This window comes from Peromyscus eremicus, chromosome 13, assembly GCF_949786415.1.
Source record: "Peromyscus eremicus chromosome 13, PerEre_H2_v1, whole genome shotgun sequence".
NCBI lineage: Eukaryota > Metazoa > Chordata > Mammalia > Rodentia > Cricetidae > Peromyscus > Peromyscus eremicus.
Window position 1 is genome coordinate 31,336,531 of NC_081429.1, and position 23,113 is coordinate 31,359,643.

Genomic DNA, 23,113 nt, shown 5'->3' on the forward strand with positions numbered 1-23,113 from the left:
AGAATTAATGCAGAGAAGAACCACCTCTCTATCAGAGTGTAAGATGGGCCATTTGTTAGAGTAGAAGGTTCACAGTGAGGTCATGGTACCAAATCATTTCTGATAGGGGATTTTTAAATGGATTGCCTTGAGAGCTGGTCAGTTGCCTCAGTGAGTAAAGTGGTTGTTGTATAAGCATGAGGAGCCCAGTTAGGGTGGCTGTAGAGACTGGAGCTCATAGAGTAGCCAGCCTTGCCCAATAGGTGAGCTCGGGGTTCAATGAGAGAGTTTGTCTCAAAAAGAATGAGATGGAGAGCCATTGAAGAAGACACCTGGCATTGACCACTCACCTCCAAATGTACGCACACACACACACACACACACATATACCCTCATACAAACATACACATACCTACATGAACATGTAATACCCCATACACACATGCAAACACGAGAGTCACTCAGCGACTGGTAATTTCCAGTGTGAATCCTGACACAATATTATCAGTCTTCATTATACAGCTCCTGAATCTATCTTTTCATTTTCTCTTCTTATCTTCTTTGCCCTCCCATAAATAAGTTCTTGTCTTCCCTCTCTGTCAAATTCTTTTCTGAGGGACCCAATGATCTCATGCCATTTTATAGACTTCTAATGCTCTACACTATTAAAAAGAAAGAGAGAGAGAGAGAGAGAGAGAGAGAGAGAGAGAGAGAGAGAGAGAGAGAGAGAGAAAGGAAGGAAGGAAGGAAGAAAGAAAGAAAGAAAGAAAGAAAGAAAGAAAGAAAGAAAGAAAGAAAGAGGAAAAGAAAAATCACAAAGTGAGCAGGAATAGTACCCAAAACTACAGCTCTATTCTAGAATATTCCCAACAGGAAAATAAATTCTGGGTTGTTGGTTTTGGTTTTGGTTTTCATTTGTTTGTTTGATTTTTGGCCCTTGCAAGTACAAATTGCTGACAGAGTGGACCGCAGTCTTCAAGCTTAACTGAACTTAAATATGAGCTCTCCCATCAACTTACTGCTCAGGTTGCACAAGTTTTCAAAATCCAAGGGAAAAAAAGTAATCAACTGCACCGGGCGGTGGTGGCGCACGCCTTTAATCCCAGCACTCGGGAGGCAGAGCCAGGCGGATCTCTGTGAGTTCGAGGCCAGCCTGGGCTACCAAGTGAGTTCCAGGAGAGGCGCAAAGCTACACAGAGAAACCCTGTCTCGAAAAACCAAAAAAAAAAAAAAAAAAAAAAAAGTAATCAACTGTGATGATGTCTTCTAGAATTAATATAGGTACTCAATGAGAGAGAGCATTAACTTGTATCATAGTCCTTGTCATTGACCATAATAGCACCAATAAGAAAGCAATTATTATTGCCATTTATGGTAAACTAAATTACAGTGACTATGGCTACTATTATTAAGTATTTTGGTGTAGCTGTATTTTTTTCTGTAAGCGAACATGTGTAGCTAGAGTTTTCCTTCCTGGCCCACAGTCAGGACAAATCTCTCTCACCTGCCAGTCTCACAGCCTCTCAGACCCGACCAAGTAAACACAGAGACTTATATTGCTTTCAAACTGTATGGCCGTGGCAGGCTTCTTGCTAGCTGTTCTTATAGCTTAAATTAATCCATTTCCATTAATCTATACCTTGCCACATGGCTCGTGGCTTACCGGCATCTTCATATGCTGTTTTTCATCGAGGCGGCTGGCAGTGTCTCTCTGACTCAGCCTTCCACTTCCCAGCTTTATTCTCCTCTTTGCCCCGGCTATACTTCCTGCCTAGCCAACGGCCAATCAGTGTTTTATTGATTAATTAGCAACACATTTGCCATACATCCCACAGCAAACATGTATGAATTAGTCTTAATATAACAGTCACCCCAAATGTGACTCCTGAGATGAAAATAATAGAATGAAGCAAAGTGAACTGAGCCTGAGCATGGCTTCCAGACGTTGCTACAAACCAAAGAGATATTTCAGCACCCCTAACACAAACAGGTACATCCTATGGAGAGCAAAATTATAGCCTGTGACTGTCAGCACTGAAAGCAAATATGGCCATATACTTTCTTTGTCTGACTTCAAAAGTCTTCATCTTCTGGCATCATGGTAAAATGATGGTTGGATGAGTTTGTTCTGATAGAAAATTAGAGATTAGAGCTGCCCTTCATGTCTGACCTTGGAAAGCCAAAAAGTTATTGAAACTTCTCACTCATAGGGCACATGATATCTAGTGTATTTTTTTTCTCACAGGATGAAATGGTATTGGGATGTATCAATAATACACAGCCGTTGAATTCCTGCATTTCAAAGGCAGAAGTCATTGGCTGCAAGGGGTTGTACATGAGCATTCAAATCCGAATAAACTTGGAAAATAATAGGCCCCTGTGGTAGGTACTGCTCCTGGTATCGCAGAGTAGATTCTTTTAATTGCAAGAATTAGAAATCTACTCACATAAACAGACACAGTCCAGAGATGGGAAAGGAAGGCCAGAAGTAGGTAGGCTTGGGGAAGAGCCAGTAAGGAAATCAGAGCCACTGAGGCAGTGGAAACCCTGTTGTCTTGGTAGTTGGGCACAATGGACAGTTTTTGTGAAGCTCAGCCCCAGAGATGTGCAGCTTCCAGCTTTTTTCTCAACCCTGTCATCCCTTCACTGAAGACTGGGAATTCCAGAGGGAAAGGTTGCATGGGCTTTGCTTGGGCTGCATCCCTTTTGACCATCAGAGAAGCTGGTGATTTTAATGATCAAACCCATCACAACTAGTCTTTAAGGAAGAGACCACAAAGAATGGGTTATCATTTGGAGAAGATTTGCTGAAAATGTAACATCTAGTTGGAAGAACTGTTCACATTTGGTTGGTGCTTATGTGTAAGTCTGTACATGACACACACATACACACACAACAATAACAACAACAACTACAGCAACTTGACCTGTGAATGAAAGTTTGTATGACTGTCAAAGTATTAAGATGGTGCCAGAGGATAATCTGGTGGTGGCTTTTATCACAGACCTCCTATAAATTAATTTAAAGTTCCCTGCAGCTTGTTCTAAGGCATTAATTTCCCTGGTGTCAGGCAGGCTTGTAATTGGGTTCTGATATATTTTTAATGATATTTATTATCTCTCAAGTGTTTCTAGAAAACTAAATGAGACATGTAATTTAATTTGATTTAGGTCTTGTTGGATATTTTCTATATCTTTATAAGCACCACCATTGTATGGAGAAACAGTTACTGTCATTGGTTTAAATTTTCATTTGCTATGCAGATCTGTGGACATTTTGACACGTTCCAAAGAAATATAATGGGTCAGATTTCCCTACAAAGAAAACAAGACTGCAAATCTGAATTAAATTTCAGAGTATCCCTTACACAGTAAATTCTTAAAGACTAGTTTGTCTTTAATTTCTAATGAAATTCTACTAAATATGAAAAATTAATCATATTAATCTCATATAGTTGATAAGTTTTATATACTTTATCTGGTTAATAGTCATTCACATTTCTGAAATGAACTAATACTTAAAGAGCAACTACTGCTTGATTTCTGCTTGATTTCTTCTGTGATCTGTCTGTCTTTGTTGCCAAGGGAACCATTTCAAAATGGCTTAATCTGAGTTTGCCCAGCTGCATAGTTCTTAACTTTGATTTAGCTAGTGTTTTTCCATTCTCATGAAACTCTGTGGTTCAGGACAGAAAGAAGGTTAAAGGGTCGGCAAAAGAGGCCTTATGCCTTACTTAATCATTTCCTTTCTGGTAAGAAAAACTGGCCTTGTTTTCTGAAGCTCGGGCTTCTGAGACGTTGTCCAATGGAACTCCCCCTGATGAAAGGCTGAATTAAATCTGTCACACGACCACAGGGTGACAGCTGTGGCCATAGATGCAGCTGTGAGGGCTCTCTCCAATCTTCCCATTTGTTTTAAACACAAATAGTGTGGAAATTGGCCCCATTCCAATCACATTAAGGCAAAAGAGTCTTGGGTTCTGTTAGCATCTAAAGAACTCTTGTTCATTTAGAGGTTTTGTTTCTTCTAAAAAAATTACCTCTCTCTCTCTCTCTCTCTCTCTCTCTCTCTCTCTCTCTCTCTCTCTCTCTCTCTCTCTCTCTCTCTCTCTCTCTCTCTCTCCTCCCCGCCCGCCAAGGTCTCATTGTAGCCCTAGCTGTCTTAAAACTCACTGTGTAGACCAGCCTTCCAAGTGCTGGGATTATAGGTGTGTGCCACCATGCCTGGTAGCTTGTTATCTTGATAACACTGAAGTTCGTTTGTTTTTTATTTCATATTTTAGTTTTTGTTTTATGTGTATTGGTGCTTTGCCTGCCTGAGTGTGTGTGTGTGTGTGTGTGTGTGTGTGTGTGTGTGTGTGTCTGTGCACCCCATGTGTGCAGTGCCAGCAGAGAGCAGAAGAGAGTGTGGGATCTCCTGGAACTGGAGTTACAGACCATTGTTAGCCACAATATGGGTGCTGGGAATTGAACTTGGGTCCTCTGGAAGTGCAGCCAGGGCTCTTAACCACTGAGCCATCTCTCCAACCAAACACTGAAGTTATTTGACCACTGTGTTGTTTGTAAAGTGCTCTGATGGGCTCAAAACAGGAATGATTATGACTATGATTAGTTTAGGATTCCTCTAAATAGCTTAGTCACTGAAAGCTGTTCACTCTGAATTCTGAATTCTCTTGAGTGTTAATAGAGCCCACTCTACTCATCCTAAAGTAAATTTTGGTTTATGCTTGTTGTCCTGTGTCATTATTTATATTAGTCACGTATTAGTTATATACTCTCAAAAGGCATTTATAGATGATGTTAATGCTATGACAATAAATGACAGGACACGAGTAAAAATTCAGAAATGTAGAAATGGGGTGTGTGTGTGTGTGTGTGTGTGTGTGTGTGTGTGTGTGTGTGTGTATGTATGGTGGAGGAGGAATCAGAGAAGACTTGTAAGTCCCAAGTAGCACCACAGGATGCACAGTGTGACACAGAAAGATCATGAAACTTCTCAAGTGTAGGGGAAAAACTCTTTTCATACTATTTCTTTGAAAAGACCAGGTTTTTTTTTTTTCTCGTTTTTTTTTTTTTTTTTTTTTTTCGAGACAGGGTTTCTCTGTGTAGCTTTGCGCCTTTCCTGGAACTCGCTTTGGAGACCAGGCTGGCCTCGAACTCAAAAAGATCCGCCTGCCTCTGCCTCCCGAGTGCTGGGATTAAAGGCGTGTGCCACCACCGCCCGGCTAAGACCAGGTTTTAATGAGAACTAGGAACAGCTGGTGTAGAACAACAGAACTAGAGTGCTCTCCTAGAGAGTTCCAAAGACTCACTTCCCCTGATTGCTCTTCCAGTTAAGAACCCAGGTTTGCATACATGGCCTCCAAATACAAAGGTTTGGCTATAGACACTGTTCTACTCTCCTGACTCTTTCAGCCTTTCCCAAATAGCTCCCTACAGTAGACAGAGTCATTTGTATTTATGGAAGTTAGAGCTGTAGAATGAAATTCAAAGCATAACTTTTACAACATTGCTTTTGCTCTGGAAATTTGTATCTGAGAAGCTAATGAGTTTAATATAAAACCAATTCTAAATTTGATCATTGTCTTGTGATCTGACAGTATAAAAAACGATAAAACATTTTCTAGGCTGTTTCTCCGAGCAAACAACAGCAGACTCTGAAAGTAGTGTTGAATTGCTGATAGGCATACTGCAGCTACACATACTTAGTAAGTTCACCTTCCTTTTCCTAAAGGGCATAAAGACGCCTGGCTTGACTTAGTTAGAAGATACACAGGGACAGCTGTCCACTTTTTATTTGAATTTATTACTTCTTTTATTTTTATTAGAACCATTCATTTTCAATATATTTTAAGGGAAATTTAGATCATAAATGTAAAATACATAGTACAGTTCTTGATAAATGAAGAACTCAATATTCTTGGTGTGACAGCTTGATTGGGACTTGATTTGGGTATAAGTCTTTGGGTAAGACAATTTTCAAATAAAACAAGTCTCTATTTTGCTGGTATATTGCAGTTCATCTACCATGCTGACATATATCTCCTTGGTCTTTATTTTTACTCATCCTGATTAACTTCAGCCAAGATTCATATGACTTGCCCAAGTCACATAGCTGGTAGGTATGAGAGTCTAAACTTCCCACTGGAGTTTCCAACTGGAATCCTGTGCTACAAGCACCACTTCAGGATGGTGTTTAAGTAAGTTACCAGATGTTTATGGTTCCCTACAAAGCTAAAAATAGTTCCGTTATTAAATCGCTAATTGTGCTTCTCTGTTTTGCTGGCATGAGTTTCTAGAACCGCAAGCCCAATCTGTAATTATTTTCTCTGGTCTCTTTTTCCCCCGTGTTTTGTGTATCTTTTGTTGTAATTACTTGAATCTGTTAGTGGTTGAATTTCTATGTGAAGCCCCACTGTGATATTTCTGGGCTTCCTCTCTGGTGGATTTTCAAAGGGTAAACAATTTTAAAATCAAATAACTCCCCAGTGTTTAATGAAGTCTTGATTCTTTTGAAAAACCAAGTTCATCCTTTTTAGCATGATGAAAGCAACACATGTTCATCCAAAAACATTAAAAACAACAACATCCTGAATGCTACAGTACCACCCAAATGCAGCAAGCTAGTGATGTTTCAATCTATGTCGATAATTAGTTTCTTTATAAAGTCTTGTGAAGTTACTCTATTATATAATATTATTCTCATTCTTATTAAGCAATAATAAACAAGCAATTTTTATTTTGTTATAAACTTGAGAAAAAAACAGTTTTAATAAGTGTTCATAGTTTCATCCGTCATACTTTCTGAATCAGGCCATGCCCTGGCAGCGTAACTAAGTCTTAGAAGTATAGATAGTATAGATTCCAGTTCTAATCTCATGTGTGGATCCAGAAATATCATCAAGATTTCTTCGAACTGTTCACCTCCTGAGATAATTCCTTTCTTTGTCCTTCCATTTGTAGCAACACTTGATCATGGACCTTACTCCAGTTTTCAAACAACAAAAACACAAATTATGTGCAAAATATTGACAGCTAACTAACTCTGGTGAAGCACTGAAGAATTTAATAAATCCATGACATATTGCACACAGTCCTCCACTGATTTATTCCAGACCCTCTCCTAGTCTTAATATCCTTTCTAAATCTCCTTACAGATTAATACCTTTCCCCATTACTCATGATTCTTGAAAATTACTTCTTTTGAAAGGCTATACTTAATATCTTCCCTGGTTAGGCATGACCACCATCAATCTACTTACCTTTCTTGTCATTCTTCAATGAAGTTGAATACATTTCTCCATCTTGTAAGGAAGATAATGTTGCCAAGATACCTAAACACATCTTGGATTTTATGTGTGCTTATTTCTCTCAGATATAATCTAGGTTATTCTTGGATCTGGATGAAGAGATGTATACTTAACTGTGAAACACGTGTTTATTGTGTCCTATACACATTACAGGTGCTTTCAATCTAAAGATTGTAAGCCAGTCTTTATTTAATACTCAGGAAAAATCTTGTAGATGAGTATGATTCTAAGAAGTACAACATCATTTCATCTTCCAATGTAGCCCCTACTCAGTCATTTCACACATATATAAACTAAGACATGAGGATTTTAATCACCACGCCCATAGTCTCATAGCCCACAGGAGTGAGGCAGGCATTCTCACTTTTTTCACAGAAAGCCTAAAACCGCATCCTCCCATAGACTTTGAACTTTGCTAAAACAAGGCTAGTCTAGGTTAATTTCTAGTTGGGCTATGCTTCTATTCTGGAGAAAGGTTGGCAGTTCGGTCATGTGATCTTTAAGGGTACTATATTCTAAATGCTTATTTCCTTCAGTGTCGTTTCTTCACCAGTTGATTTTGAATTGCTATGATGAAAAAAATCCAGATTTTCTTGATACAATCCTTCGCTAGAAGTTAAAACCCCCGGTTAGGACACGGATGGTCTACCTATTTCATGACAACTGAACAGTCTTGACAGCCTGGACTATTATTACCAACATGGCAGCTTCCCCACTCCGGGGCTTAGGTATTGTGTTAGGCATATCATTAGAAATTGTGGATAAATACAGAGGAAGAAAGCTTTTGGTTTTTGTGTCAGGATCCCAAACTTCTTTTGTGAAGTTGATTTGGTAGAGAGCTGTGGATTTGGGGAACCAGCTCAAACAAATCTCTTCATAGTACATAAGAAGAATGGGGCCTGTTGCCACTGTGGCGCAACATCCCCCTGCTCCACTTCTTAGGGCTGTGGAATCTATTAGTGTCATTTTGGGTTGTTTATACCAGAGTCTCCTGTATTCCAGACTGACTTGCAACTCACCAACCTTGCTTAGGATGACTTTGAACTCCTATTCCTTCTACATCAATCTCCTGAGAGCTAGCATTAAAGATGTTTATCACCACATCCAGTTTATACAGCGCTAAGGGTGAAATTTATAGCATCACACATGCTAAGCAAATACTCTACCAACTAAGCTACATCTCCTGCCACCTCAATGCAACTCATTTGCTAAATTCATATGCAAAAAGCTACAAAAGGTGGAGAATTTTGAGTGATACTCATTAAGAAAATCCCTGGGAAGACAAAAATTTACTTATGTATCCCTTAGTCAAAGCTTAGTGAGTAGATATTCTAGATTTGAGATTTCCCCATTTCAAAATAATTTCAATGCAATATCTAAAATAGGAAAGGCCTGGGGGATATCATTCTTGAGTTCCCTGATGAGTTCCCTATGAGCTCCTCATAGATTAAGCCAGATACATAAAAATGTGTCTTTCCAAATATTTACATTCCATTCCTTGTACTGATCTATCAATAATAGTTTACAGTTTGGTTTGTAATTTGTTGTACCAATAACCTTAGACTCTGGAACTCTGATGTGCCTGTTGCAGTAATTCAAATAAGACTAACTTTGGCTACAGCTTGCTTTTCAGTGAAAGGTCTTTTGTGAAAGATCCTTTAGCCTCCAATTTCTTCTTCATGCATGGTTGTAGGGGATGCAGATCTGTGTGCAGGTATATATGAACATGCATGCATGTGCATGTATTCAGGTGTATATGAACATGCATGCATGTGCATGTATGCAGGTGTATATGAACATGCATGCATGTGCATGTATGAAGGTGTATATGAACATGCATGCATGTATGCAAGTGTATATGAACATGTATATGTGTGCAGGTATATATGAACCTGTGTACCTGTGTGTGTGAAGGACAAAGGACAACCACAGATGTGATTCTCAGGAATGCTAAGCATCTCCTTTGACACAAGGTCTTTCACCAGGACTCAACAACTAGGGCAGACATGGCCAGTGAGCACCGAGGATCCTCCCGGCTCTGCCACCCTGGTGCTGAGATGACAAGTGGGCAAACACCATTATGCCCAACACTTTTAACATAGGTTCTGGGTACCAAAATCAGGACCGAGTGCTTGCAAGGCAAGCACTTTATTTAGTAAGTCAACCCCTTAGCCTACCTTCTTAGTTAATTTGCAAGTTCTGGACTAATGAGACATAACATTTAAAAATGGAACAAGATTGTAGACTCCCACTCTCGACATGTCGCTTCTCTTTAAGCCTCTGGGTTGCAATACACTCACACTCCTGTTCACACTGGGGGGAGAAGGGAAAAAGACTAGGTGTTAGCACCCACTTCATGGGGCATTGCAGTGAGCACTGACCAGCTTTACATACTTAAAAGACGAAACTTGTGAAGGAAAGGGATATAAGTAACCCGCCCAGTCTATGGCAAAAGGGGAGAGCTTCCTGATGGGTTTCATCACACATTTTTATTTTTATTTTATGTGTTTCATACGGAGGGGGAGGGAGAGTGAGCAAGTGGGGGGGGCAGAGTAATTGTTTTATGATTTAAAGGTCCAAAAAGGTAGTTTTTTTTTTTTCATTTAAATTCTGGTTGTGGCAAGACCAGGGATAATATAGAAAAACTGAGACCTGAGGCTGCCCCGCTTAAAGATGTTCAAGGCCATGTTTAAGATGGACCTCAGAAGAGGGCTTAATGGGCAAAGTGCTTGCTGCTCAAGCCTGAGGCCCTGAGTGGGATTCCCAGCACCCACACCACGTGTCTCTAACCTTAGCACTGAGGAAACAGAAGCAGGGGGATCCTGGGAGCTCACTGGCCATCTGGCCTAGCCAAAGAGGGACTGCTAGGCTCACTGAACAATTCTCTCTCAAAAACTAAGGTTGATAGTGATTTAGGAAGATACTGATGTCAACCGCCAGCATCCACTGCATGTGCACAACCCTGCTCATCCTCACACATGCATACATTGCACACACAATCCCCAATTTGTGATCCTTGGAATTAGCTTTTGCCTGAGAAATAAGGAATTTTGAACTGAAAATAGGTGTAAATGGAAAAGCATCAAAATGCAGCAGACCTAGGAAGAACTTCCAAACTACCACAGAGCCTCTGTAAATTCTACTCCAGATGTGCAGTGTTTTACACCACAGCTCCTTTTCTTCAAACACCCCAAGAGTACTCAGTTTGCTTGATGGCCCCTTCCAGAGAGAAAACTCACCTACACAGTTTATTTAAGCATTTAAGGATTTTTTGTTTGTTTTTCTTTTAATCCAGATAATGGATGGATATCTTTGCTACTGGCCCATCATGTTCACATTTTGCTGTTTGTATTTGGAAAATCATCAAAACAAATATTGACTGCCATTTTAAGAAGCCCATTAGCAGTTTTTAAAGCATAGATGAAAATTTGGGGGACCATGCTTTACCGAGGTGGAGCATGTAGAGGGAGGCTAGGAAGTGGATAGGGCAGATGATATTGGCATTAATATTTACAGGATCACTTTAGCATCTGGCTTTCGTGGTGACCCTTCATGCTTCTAGAAGCCCAACCCCCAAATGCACCTAAGTACAGAGGAGTCTTTCCATTTCATTTGCATGAATATTTCTTCAAAGGATTAGGGGACACCTTTCACTGAGTCTTGGGGTTTCTGTTTTGTAATACTGTTTTCTTTTCTTCAGGGAAGAGCCCCATTTTTCTCAACTTGTGATCCATGTATGGTGTGTAACAAACTCATCAACTCCGTAATGACACTTTGCTTCTCCCTCTAGCAGTTATTTTCTATTTATTTTATTTTATTTTGCACTGTGGGGAGTCTTGTCAGAGGGTGTACAGCTTCTCTTGGGTCCAGGATTTTAATACCATGTGATTATCTGTATTTTTTTTTTCGAGACAGGGTTTCTCTGTGTAGTTTTGTGCCTTTCCTGGATCTCACTCTGTAGCCCAGGCTGGCCTCAAACTCACAGAGATCCGCCTGCCTTCCGAGTGCTGGGATTAAAGGTGTGCACCACCACCGCCCAGCTTACTTTTCTAAGCCTCACCCATTTCCAACACAGTATATCTCACAGTTCAGTTGTCCTGGTCTATTAGAGACTGATCCAACTTCCCTCTGTAGAGGCAACAAAGCTTAGAGCCAATCCATTAATCCTGACATGAGATCCATGCTTCATTGACAACGAAGGCAGCTTGTAATAGTTTGATTCCTAGCAGGGTGCCAACGTTTGCTAACTGACCTCAGTAGAACTCATGAAGTATCTGATTCAGCAGGAGCAGTGAGGACCATTGTCATAACACTATACTGAGAACATCTATTGCACCCCCATCAGTACAAGCAGCTTGAATTACTCAGGGAGCTGTCAGGTAGTTTAGGGTCCCCTCACTTCATTTCAGATCTGGAAGTAATCAGTACGTGATTATGTGGCTTTTTTTCCCAAATTCCTGGAGTCTGGGAGACCCGAATGGGAAGGAGTGGGTGATGTCAATGCCTCAGTGACAGCTAAAACATGAAACTGGAGCAGTCGCAGGGAAGAAGCAAGATGATATGCGTAACAGTTAACTCAATGTTTTGTTTTGTTTTGTTTTGTTTTTCCCACAGCAGGAAAAACCCAGACTTTTGGAGCCTTTGGATTATGAAACTGTCATTGAAGAACTTGAAAAGACCTATCGGAATGATCCTCTTCAAGATCTTCTCTTCTTCCCCAGTGATGACTTCTCAGTAAGTCTCTGCAAGTCCTTTAAAATTATCAGGGGCCATAAGTTAGGTTCTGTCTTTCCACATAGATTCAGAAAGTAAAGCCTTCTTGTAGTTGGTTTTTTTAGTCTTTGGGGGACTGCCACCCAGCTCGAAAATAAACACACGGAGACTTATTCTTACTTATGGATGCCTAGCCTTAGCTTGGCTTGTTTCTAGCCAGCTTTTCTAACTTAAATTATCCCATTTCTCTTCTTCTACATTTTGCCTCTGAGCTTTTTAATCTTTCTATATTCTGTATATCTGTCTTTCCTTCTTACTCCATGGCTGGCTGTGTGGCTATGTGGCTGGCTCCTTACATCTTCCTCTCCTCCTTTTCTCACTCCTCTCTCCTCTTTTTTTTTTCCCTTGGAGCCTAGATTTCTATTTATTCTCTCTGCCTGGCAGCCCCACTTATTTCTCTCTCCTGCCTAGCTATTGGCCTTTCAGCTCTTTATTAAACCAATCATATTTTAGGCGGGCAAAGTAACATAGAGTTTACAGAGTTAAACAAATGTAACATAAAACAATGCAACACATATTTGCAGCATTAAACAAATATTCCACAGCATAAATGAATGTAGCATGTCTTAAACTAATATTCTACAGCACCTTCTTGTTATGGCCAGCAGAAGGCCATTTCCAGACATAGAATAGGCCCAGGGCTTCCCCAGCTTGGAGAAGTGGAAGTGAGGCTCAATAGTGGACGCAAAGACCCAGAGCAGCATATGGTGCTGCCTGAAACCAGTTGGTGCTCATGTTCCTGCCAACATCCAAAGCTCTTACCACAGCCTTCCTTTGACTTAGAGTACTTCTTCCCTCAGATTATTTCTAACTAGAAGCTTTTGAGACATAGAAATCAACCAGGGGAAAAAGTAGAAGTCTAATGGCACAAAAGAGGAGATTTTTTTTTATATTTATTCATTTATTATTCTCTCATATATTACATCCTGACTGCATTAAAACCACTATGAATCTTGGTTAGCCTTTGTTCAGGAGATGGTGAGTCTTGGGGTCAAAGCAAGAACATCCTTGCAGAATGATTTATGATGTGTGACATATGTTCCTTTTAGGACAGTGTACACTTATGATGCTCTTGAAATTAGTAGAGAGAATGAATGAGAAGGAGAGTGATAGCCCAGTTGGTAAAGAGGAGCTTGCCATGTAAGCATGAGGACCTGAATCTATTCCCCCATAACCTACATTAAAAAGTCTGGTGTAGTGACACACACTTGCCACTCCAGTGCTGGGGAGGCAGAAACAGGAAGATTCTAACAGCTGGATGGGCAACCTAGCATCAGCTCCAGGTCAGTAAGATAGACCGAGAGAGAAGGAAAGGAAGTTAATATTGAAGTTAAAAAGGATAACGTTGTGGATGATGAACACCAGTATGTCCCAAGTATTAGATTCTCTTCCCTGTAGTCATCTGGAGCATTAATGCACTGTTAGTGAATAGCTCTGCAAACAGAGGCTGCCCTGGGCAGTTGGTAACCTTCTCCATTTTTCTCCTAAAACAAAGGTATTCTCAGACATGTCAGACTTCAACATTGCAGATGAAAAGGCAGCTGGAGGGTACCCCTGCAGAGCAGGCTGTGCCTGGGGATTTCTCTCTCAGGGAGTGTGGGTCTCGGTTTCCACATTTTACTAACACAGCTTCCGTATCCTCTCTCAACCTTGGGGATAGATCTGGCTTCTGGCTTCAAAAGGTTTTGTTTTGTTTTGTTTTGTATTGGTTTTTTCCTTCCTTCATGGATTTAGGAAAAAGAAGCTACATGAAAACTGATAGATCTGTGGATGTAGCTAAGTTGGTAGAGGGCTTGCCTGACCTGAAATGCATGAGGCCCTGTGTCTGGTGGAATACAAAAAAATTATAGAGGAGACAGAGTTAATACTTCTCTGTTCCCAGTGTGGATAACAGTGGAAGAAAAGAGACAGACATGGGCACAGGAAAAAGCAATTCTTTCACTCTGCTTTTCAGTGTTTTGAAATGGCTTCCACTCACTGTTGGCACATTTTAAGAGAGATTTATCTCTGCAGATCTCATTTCTGTGGTTGTATCAGGCTCTGGGGCTTGAGCTGCAACTTCAAGCTGAACTACCTTCTTCTTCTTTTTTTAAATTCCACATCCTTATTTCGATTCTTCAGCCTAGGGGTAAACTACCCAAAAGCCCTTTCTGTCAGACAGCACCAAACTTCGTGAACCGTGGCGCATCTTTTATTCCAGCTCTGCCATCCAGAAATATGTCAAGTACCACTTCGAGTGGCCCGCCACGTCAGAAAGAAAGCACGGGTGGATTTCACACTGGCTCTGAATTGAACTCCATTTTTGTCATCTTTCCAGCCTCATTTAAACATGGCCTCTAACTGTTTTGGTTTTACCTTTGCCATCCTTAGTAACATAAACAGAGCCTACAATAGCATGTTGCTCTATTTTCCCAATGTGATCATTCCAATCAGTTCACAGGACTATTTTATTACAGGCCTGTTTGAACTCCATGTGTGTTTCCTTATTTCCTCCATAATGATGTTGTAGGGCCAACTAGATGGCTCAGTGAGTAAAGGGGTTTGCTGCCAAGCCTAAGGACCAGAGTTCGATTCCCAGGATGCATACAGTGGAAGGAGAGAATACATGCCCACAAGGACTCTTCTACTCTCCTACCACAGCCTCCTCCATCCTCACAGCCACTTTCCAGCCCACTGGAGTAAATACTAGCACAGTTTAACCATGCTATTCTATCACATACCCCTAACCATTTCCTTCACTTATTCAATAAGAATGAAATGCAAAATACTGAATATTAATCATTGCTCTAAGAATTAAGAGGCAGCAATGATTGAACAAAAGTATCTTCGTTCTAAGGACACTGAGCATCTCACTGATATGTGAGGAAAAGATAAGAAAACTAAGTCACAAATTAATTAAGAAAATAAAGATTATTTTATAAGGTAAAAATAGGGCAATGTGATAAAAACTGGGTCCTGGGAAGAGCTGAATTAGACTGTGTAGTTGGGCAGTCCCTCTGACTAAGTGGCATTTGAGCTGAGCTCAGCTTTCTCATGGAGGACACTAACAGCCAAGGAAGGACTATTTTAGTCTGATAGAACAGTAGGAGTAAGGTTATAATACCTCTCAGGTCAGGCAGGTAAAGCTATCGGAGAGCAGTCCAAGACAATGTTGCCCAAGAAGGAGAAAGCTTCATGTCTTTTTCTAAATGCAAGCAGTGAGACATTGACCTGTTCCTAGAACAAATGACTAGAGTTTAATATTAACAAAACATGTGGCCTCTTTGTAATGGGGCTTGGAAAGTGCCACAGGCCAGCTGGGAAAAAAGCACCCAATTAGTACACTCAAGAGATATGCAATAGCCTCTAATTTTATTATCAGAAAATGACATTTCCTATCAGTGGCTGAATTTTCATTTGTACTAAGTAATTGATGGTGGGTAGTATTGAACACTATATCAGCACAAAATTGCCAGGAATTTCTAGTAAAAAGTCTGACTACTTTTCTCACTCTTTCCTGCCCTGTTTTTCTCATTCTTGCCCTATGCATTTTGGCTTGGAAACCTAGATCCCACGGGTAGTATGCTGTCTATTTTTGTATGTCCCATGAGCCAAGAATTTCTGATTTTAAATAGTCGACGGGAAAAGCAATCTAGTTGGTAGCAAGTGAAAAGAATCTGAAATGCGTGTTCTGGTATCCACAAACCAAGTTTTATTCAAGCACTTATACCGGTTCATTTGGTGGTTGCCCGTGGCTGTCCTGGTGCAAAGTCAGGGCTCTGAGTGGTTGTGAAAGTTTGAGTTTGGACATACAGCCCTGTTCTAGTCGAATTTCATTTGTCAGAAGATATCCTGGCCAAAGACAGCCTAGTAGAGGAAAGGATTACTTGTCTTACAATTCCAAATTAGTCCATTACTGTGGGGAGGTCGAGGTAGGATCTTAAAGTATGGCATCTACTACATTCAGGAGCTCAGAATAAATGCATGGATCCTCACTTGCTGCTTATGTTTATACTCAGCTAGTTCTCTTTACTCTTGTACAGTTTAGGGTCCAGCGCTTGAAATGGTGCTGCCTGCCATGGACTGAGTCTTTCTATACTGATTAACAGCAATCAAGACTGGCCCCTGTAGACATCCCACAGGCCACCTTGATGTAAATCATTCCCATTAAAAATCTTCCCACAGGATTCTAGGTTGTGTCACATTGGCAGCTAAAACTAACCAGCACAAGCCCTGAAAAAAAAGTATCCTCTGACTCTGCACACACACACACACACACACACACACACACACACACACACACACTACCCTGATAAAATATAGCTGTATTTGTTCTGGACAGCTCTTTCATCCTCTATACAGAGTATATAAACTTCTCTAAATCCCCTGCCGTCTTCTACCCCATTCACAGCCTATGTCACTTAGGAGTGTTGCTCACCACCAAAAACGTACCACGCTCCTGGAAAGTGTATCATTTCCTTGACTCTACTGGAGTCTTGGGATTCTCTGTAGTGTGCCTGGACAGTTTTCATTCATCCAAGCACAAGTGACAATAAAACAACCAGAACTAATCTCAAAGGGTGGAGTATGGATCATCTTAAAACTCCCACCTGTCCTTCCAAACCTCAGTCATCAGGATCCTGCTCTTCGGATTTGAGGACCCAGCTCACTTCTCTGTTTCTATGGTTCCAAGTACCCACGCTTCCTGCCGACATGATTCATTACTTGCTTTGTTTAATCAATATTTATTCAGCACCCACTGGGTGCTGAATATAGAAGAACACTTCCTAGAGGAGTGAGACTGACAAGGAAAGCGAGTCTTGTGCCTTACCAGCTCGTGCCCTAATATGGATAAAGTAAGGCTGATGAAATTGCTTGTGGTTGAATACCAAGAAGCAGCAACTGTGTCTGGCATTTGATATCCCCAAAAGAAAGTTTGTTTCACCATACAGCATTCTTACATGGCAAGCATGAACTTTTTGCCTCATCACTCTGATGGCATGAGATGCCATCATTATTTTTCTGCCTAGGACCCCAGAATGCCCTGCCAGGGTATCTATGCTTTCTCCATAGACATACTTTGGTTCATTCACATTCAGTATTTGCTGGAAGCTTTTAGAGTCACATATCAGACAGTATCATGCCTTTACTTAGAACCTTCCTCCATCCAAGCCCAGTCTTCACTGTTCTCCCTGTCCCTTGGTGATCTCCAAGCTCTCATCTCCTAGTATTAACCCTGGTTCACCACACAGAGCCCCTGACCTTTATTCTGTTCTCACACTTGGCAAGCGCTTTACCTCTGTAGGACCTGTGCTCCTGACAGAGTTGGCTCCTGGCTCCTGTGATGTAGTTGTAGGTGTGACCTCTTTAAAGAAGAATCTTTGAGGTCCAGCCTACTCTCCTCCTGCACCGGAGTTACTCTATCACAACACCCCGCTGCTTCACTTTAGAGCACTGATTATAACTTGGAAATATCTCCAATTTTGTATATTTGCCTGCTTCCTCCCTTGCTTGTTGGCTTTTTCCTTCATGGTTCTGGGAAGCAAACCCAGGCCTCCATGCATCTAAAGCACTTTACTACTGAGCTGGACCCCCCCCCCCTTAAACTTGCTTTTTGTTCACCTTCCTGGCACTGGTTTCTCGCCAAATTACAATTGCAGCAGGCCAAGGACATTTTCCTCCCTTGTCATTGTAAGACGCACAGCTACTAAGGTAACACTTGACACAGAGCAAGTGCAACAATCAATTTAGGGACTGGAAAGATAGCTCAGTGGTTAAGGTGCTTGCCACATAACCAGGAGGACATGAATTCAGATTCCAACAAACCATGTAAATTTCAGGTGGGCATGGTGATGTACTATAATTCTAGCTTTAGCCAACTGAGACAAGACTAGCTGTACTGCTGAACTCTGGGTTTGAATATGATACCATGCTGCAATAAAATGCTCCAGAGAATAGAAAAAGAAAACATAAATGATAAAAATAAATTTCATGAATTTTCTTTCAGAATTCCTTGGGTTGTTATTTTAGGAAATAACTTGGATTCTTTGAAAACCTTAGCCATCAAAGGCCATCCTGACATAAAAGTCTTGAGTTTAAAAAGGGAATAGAGTGATTGTCTCTGCTTGATGATGAGAAAATGAAGGTTAATAAGAAGTCCTCCTCTTATTAACATAAATCAACATATTGCCTTAAAAAAAAAACCACTGAGAAACTTGATACTTCCTCTAGAGGCTCACTCTGTGTAGTACAGTACCCGGCACACAGCAAAAGTAGCCTCCTCCTTCAGACACTTTAATGTACTAACTTGATTGATTTCTATGACTAGGTGAGAGAAAAATTAGTTCATATCCATATATCAAATACCCAATATACTGTACAGCTCATGAGTATTCAAAAGAGCCTGTCGAATAGTGACTTAAAATGTCCTCCCAGAAGCATTTCCCTTCTCTTGGCACACCAGGTAGAAATTACTCACCTGCTATGTAGATTACAAGACCAGACAACATAAACTTCTACACTACTTCCATCATAATCTTGTAGTATGAAGAACCAGTGTACCTGCATGTATTAATCCATGAATTCAAAGACACGGACAGTTTCATTGTTAAATTCACCACTGTTGAATTTATCTTTATATTTTGAAGTTGGCAGTAATAGAAACAGACTAAAAATATACTTGGTCATTAATGTGTGACTCAGTAAAGGAGTTAAGGGGTGTATTGGGGGAAGGGGAAGCGGAAGAATCATTTCAAGGACACAATGAATCATGTTTGATGACTCAGTCTAAATAGAAACTAAGGCAAAAATCACATAACAGAAGGTGGCAGAGCCATAAATGACTTTCTTGCTGGGTGAAAGGTGCCAAATGCCTGAGATAGAATAACTTAAGCCATACAGTGGAGATGTCTAGGAACAGGAACACTGGGCAGTCTGCTTTGTGTTCCCACGGTGCCCACTTACACAAAGCTATGCTGAAGTTCAACTCTGAGAACCACCTTTAGTGACCTAAGCATAAATGTCAAGAATATCAATACAAACAGGAGAAAATGCTTACGCTTGAATTATTGGACTTTCTGCTGTTAAAAGGGCCATTTCCAAAATCATAGTTCTCTGTTGCTCTCGGTTCAATGGGAGAAGTAGCCTTCCAAAGAAGTTAAAACATCTCCTCAAAGTCCACTTCTTATTAATGGTTCAGAATCAGTGTTCAAGGGCACTCAGGTTGATCTTGCAGTTGTCTTTGGCTGACTGTCAAAACTGAATGACAGATTTCATGATGTATCAAGGGCTTACATTTTTCATAGTATATTTTTAGCTATTGAAAGCAACTGGTAACTTGGGGACTTCCACGCTTTACCACATGGGCCATTCTCTGAGAGGAAGTTCAAAGACCTTGCTACGGTTAAAGTTACAAAGCAGAAAGGTCAGGAGATTTCTTTTTATCTGAAACATAGCTTAAAATTTTATAGGAATCTCAACTCTTTTCAATCTGTGGCTTTTGAGTATGAAAAGAAAGCATTAAATGGCTCATGTTTGTGCAAGGACACTGCTATTGTGATTTGAAAGCTAAGTAATAGCCTGCGTTCAATTACGTTATAACATCACTCTCATGAAGAGGCCCTTGACCAAGGATGTAAGCCACTGAAGACAAAATTCAAACATAAACACTTTGGTTTTCACTTTTTGTTTCCTTCAAAACAATGCACTATGTGCCAGATGCTTCCTAAAAAAGTGAAGCATCCAATTGTGAGTAAATGTTAAGTTCTCAAATCTCACTGTGAACAATGCCATAAGGAAGTCAATGTAGTATTATTTAATCACAAACAATGAGATTATGTTATGTCCAGGAAAATGAATAGACCTGGACATCGCCATAAGTCTCACCAAGACAAGTATTGTATGTTTTCTCTCATGAAATCTAGAGAAGAAAGATGTGAAATAAGAAGGGAACTATCAGGTATTTGGAGGGGAAAATGGGAGAATAAAAAAGGGTGAAAAGAGGGTAAATATGATCAAAGTATATCATATACATAAATGAAATCGTTTTAATAAAGCCTCTTTGAATAATTAATACATATTAATTAAAAATAATAATAAATGAAAATAACAAAATTAGGGTAGCAAGGCAATTCTAGCTCTTTATTTTAAAGAGGATATGTAGAGGTCCTTCTCCGTGTTTCATTGTACGCAGAATGTATGTCCATATGAAGCTTTATACATAAATGTTCACAGAAGCATAGCCCCCAAATGGAAACAAGCAAACTGTCTACCAACTAATAACTAAAAGCAATTTGGCATATTCAACAATAATGGAGAAAGACATATGGATACATGCTACAATTTGAATGACCCTTCAACACATCATGCTAAGCCAGTCACAAAGGACCATTGTTGTAAGAATATTTTCCCTGGGGAGATGAAGTAACATCACCCCTCCTCTTAAGGCCCAAGGATAAACCAAAGTACTATTCCATGTATGTTTTCCTTTGGGGCCAGTGAGCTTATTATACTCAGTTACGGACCACAAGTGAGAAGTTTTTAGTTGAGAGCATGAGAGATTCCAAAGCAACTACACTGGGAAGTCTCCACTCAGCATGGATGATGGCTTCTCCGTGGCCACATAGATGGAGCCCCCTCTCATAACTCCCCCCACCTATATACTCTAGCATGTCTGCAAAACCTTTAGACCATATGCAGTTAGGACTGGATTCCACACAAATAGCTGGAAGGAGTGGCTGGACACTTGGGTAAGGGTCCAGTGACCCTTCCCACGTCGTCATCATCATATGAAAGAAGGCCCAATCATTAACTCGCTCAGGTAGGCATGGCTGATCTGATGCAGATAGGAAACTTTTGCCCAGAGGATAGGGCTCTATGTCAACCATGTGTAAATGGTTACATTTCAACGGAATGTGTAGGCATAGAAAGCAGATTAGTGGTTGGTTGCCAGGTACTTAGGAGAAGGGACTATGTTCAGATTGCTAGGAGATAAAGGGTTTCTTGAGGTGTGATGAAACACGCTAAATGTAGATAGTGATGGTGATTTCACAACTTCAAGTATGCTCAAAATCTACAGAAATTTACACTTTAAATGACATGTTCTGTGGCATATTATTAATTATAGTGCTCTCATTCTTTTATTTAAAGAAATTGTTCTAGGTTATGAGGTCAGAAGAGGTGTAGATAGTCAAAGACAGAATACTAAAGAACCATTAAAATATATCTACATTCAAGTTCTTTAAGAGTAATAAATCAAAAATATCAAAGAAACTATATAGGGCATGAGAAAATTAGCTGCATTTTATTTTATTTGTTTATTTTTCTTTTGTGTATATTGGTGTTTTATTGGCATGTATGCCTGTGCATCAACTGCATGCAGTGTAGACCACTGTGGCCTGCCATGTGGATGCTTGGAACAGAACCTGGGTCCTCTGTAAGAGCAGCCAGTGCTTACGTGGCTTAATCACTGAGCGATCTCTGCAGTCCCTGATTGCATTAATTTTTATATTTTATCCCCAAAGTAGATTTTATGAAACCTGCTGTATTAGTTACTGATTGTCACTGCAACAAAACACCTGACTAAACAACTTCCGGAAGGAAGTGTCTATTCTGGCTCACAGTGTGAAGGTCCTGGCAGTGTACTCGAGAGGCAGCAGGTCACACTCCATCCACAGACAGGAAGCAGACAGAGACGAATGCTAATGCTCAGCTTCTTTCTCCATCCTATTCAGTCCAGAACCCTCAGCCCATCAAAAGGTGTCACCCATATATGCGTGTGTGTGTGTGTGTGTGTGTGTGTGTGTGTGTGTGTGTTTGGTTTTTCAAGACAGGGTTTCTCTGCAAAACCCTAGCTGTCCTGGAACTCACTCAGTAGATCAGGCTGGCCTCGAACTCAGAGATCCACCTGTCTCTTGCCTCGCAAGTGCTGGGATTAAGGATGGGAGTCACCACCGCCAAGCAGGTGTCACCCATATTTAAGGAGGTGTTCCTTCCTCAGTTAAACCCATCTAGATAATCCTTCACAGGTCAGGTGGGCCTAGGGGCTAACTTTATCTAGATAAACCCTCACAGATCCGCACAGAGACTTGTAAATCCTGTTGACAGTCCACCTTGACCACCATACCTGCTCATATACAATAAAATACCTGTTTAAAAATGACTGGATGGATCAATCAACAGCACACCTTGGGGATTTAAAATATTCCACGTCTTGACTTCCTGTATGGCACAGACAGTAACTATAGAGTTTAAGAAAGAGATGGGTTTGGGGTGAGGAGCCATGGTTTGCTTTGTTTGTTTGTGTTTGTTTTTGTTTTAAGGAGCTGTTATCTATCTAAAACCTGAAATTCACAGATAAAGTTTTGGATTTCTTGAAAGGTGAAATGAGGCAGAGTAAAGACCCTCTGTAGGACTGGCACCATCATGGAAGAGGGAATGTGGGCTGTCCTGTGCAAAAGGCCATGTAGAGTCAGCCAGGGTGGGCAGTCCACTACATCAGCACAATGCTCTTCTGTGAGGATCACGGCAAACGTGCTTCTTCCTCAGCTTCCCTGCATGGTGGGCTTAGCCTACAGCCCTGAGTCCAACTTATCAAGGGGACATGCTGGTGCTGTATGTACCTTTACACTGATGGAGCACTTGTTTCTACTGCTTCTCACATCTTTCCTTGTGTACCATGCACAATCGTGTGCTTCTCATAAAGAGTTTTCATGTGCAAAAAGGCAGAAATGTTAACTACCCAGATTAGATCGTTATATGCTATACATGTATCAAGTTATCATGTGTACTCCATTAAGTCTGCAAGAGCTCAAGTAATAATCATTGTTAAAGAAAAGACTGATTCAATCTTGCCTCCTCAGGGGATGGAAGATGCACTTGAGTCTAGAACAATCTTTGGGTCACAACCCTTTTTCCTGTCACATATCAGATATCATGAATATCAGATATTTACTTGACAGTTACTAACAGTACCAAAAGTACAGTTAGGAAGTAGCAATGAAATAATTTTATGGTTGGGAGTTGCCACAACATGAGGAACTGTATAGAAGGGTCGCAGCATTGGGAAAGTTGAG

At 40.6% G+C, this 23,113-nt stretch overlaps 1 protein-coding gene across 1 annotated transcript in view; it reads left to right on the top strand.

Annotated features, from left to right (window-relative positions):
- Dock10 (dedicator of cytokinesis 10) overlaps positions 1-23,113 on the top strand; it is a 197,801-nt gene that overhangs the window by 39,247 nt on the left and 135,441 nt on the right. The window contains exon 2 of the mRNA XM_059278216.1: positions 11,904-12,023. Coding sequence (XP_059134199.1) covers positions 11,904-12,023 — 120 coding nt within the window. The remainder of the gene's footprint in view (positions 1-11,903; positions 12,024-23,113) is intronic.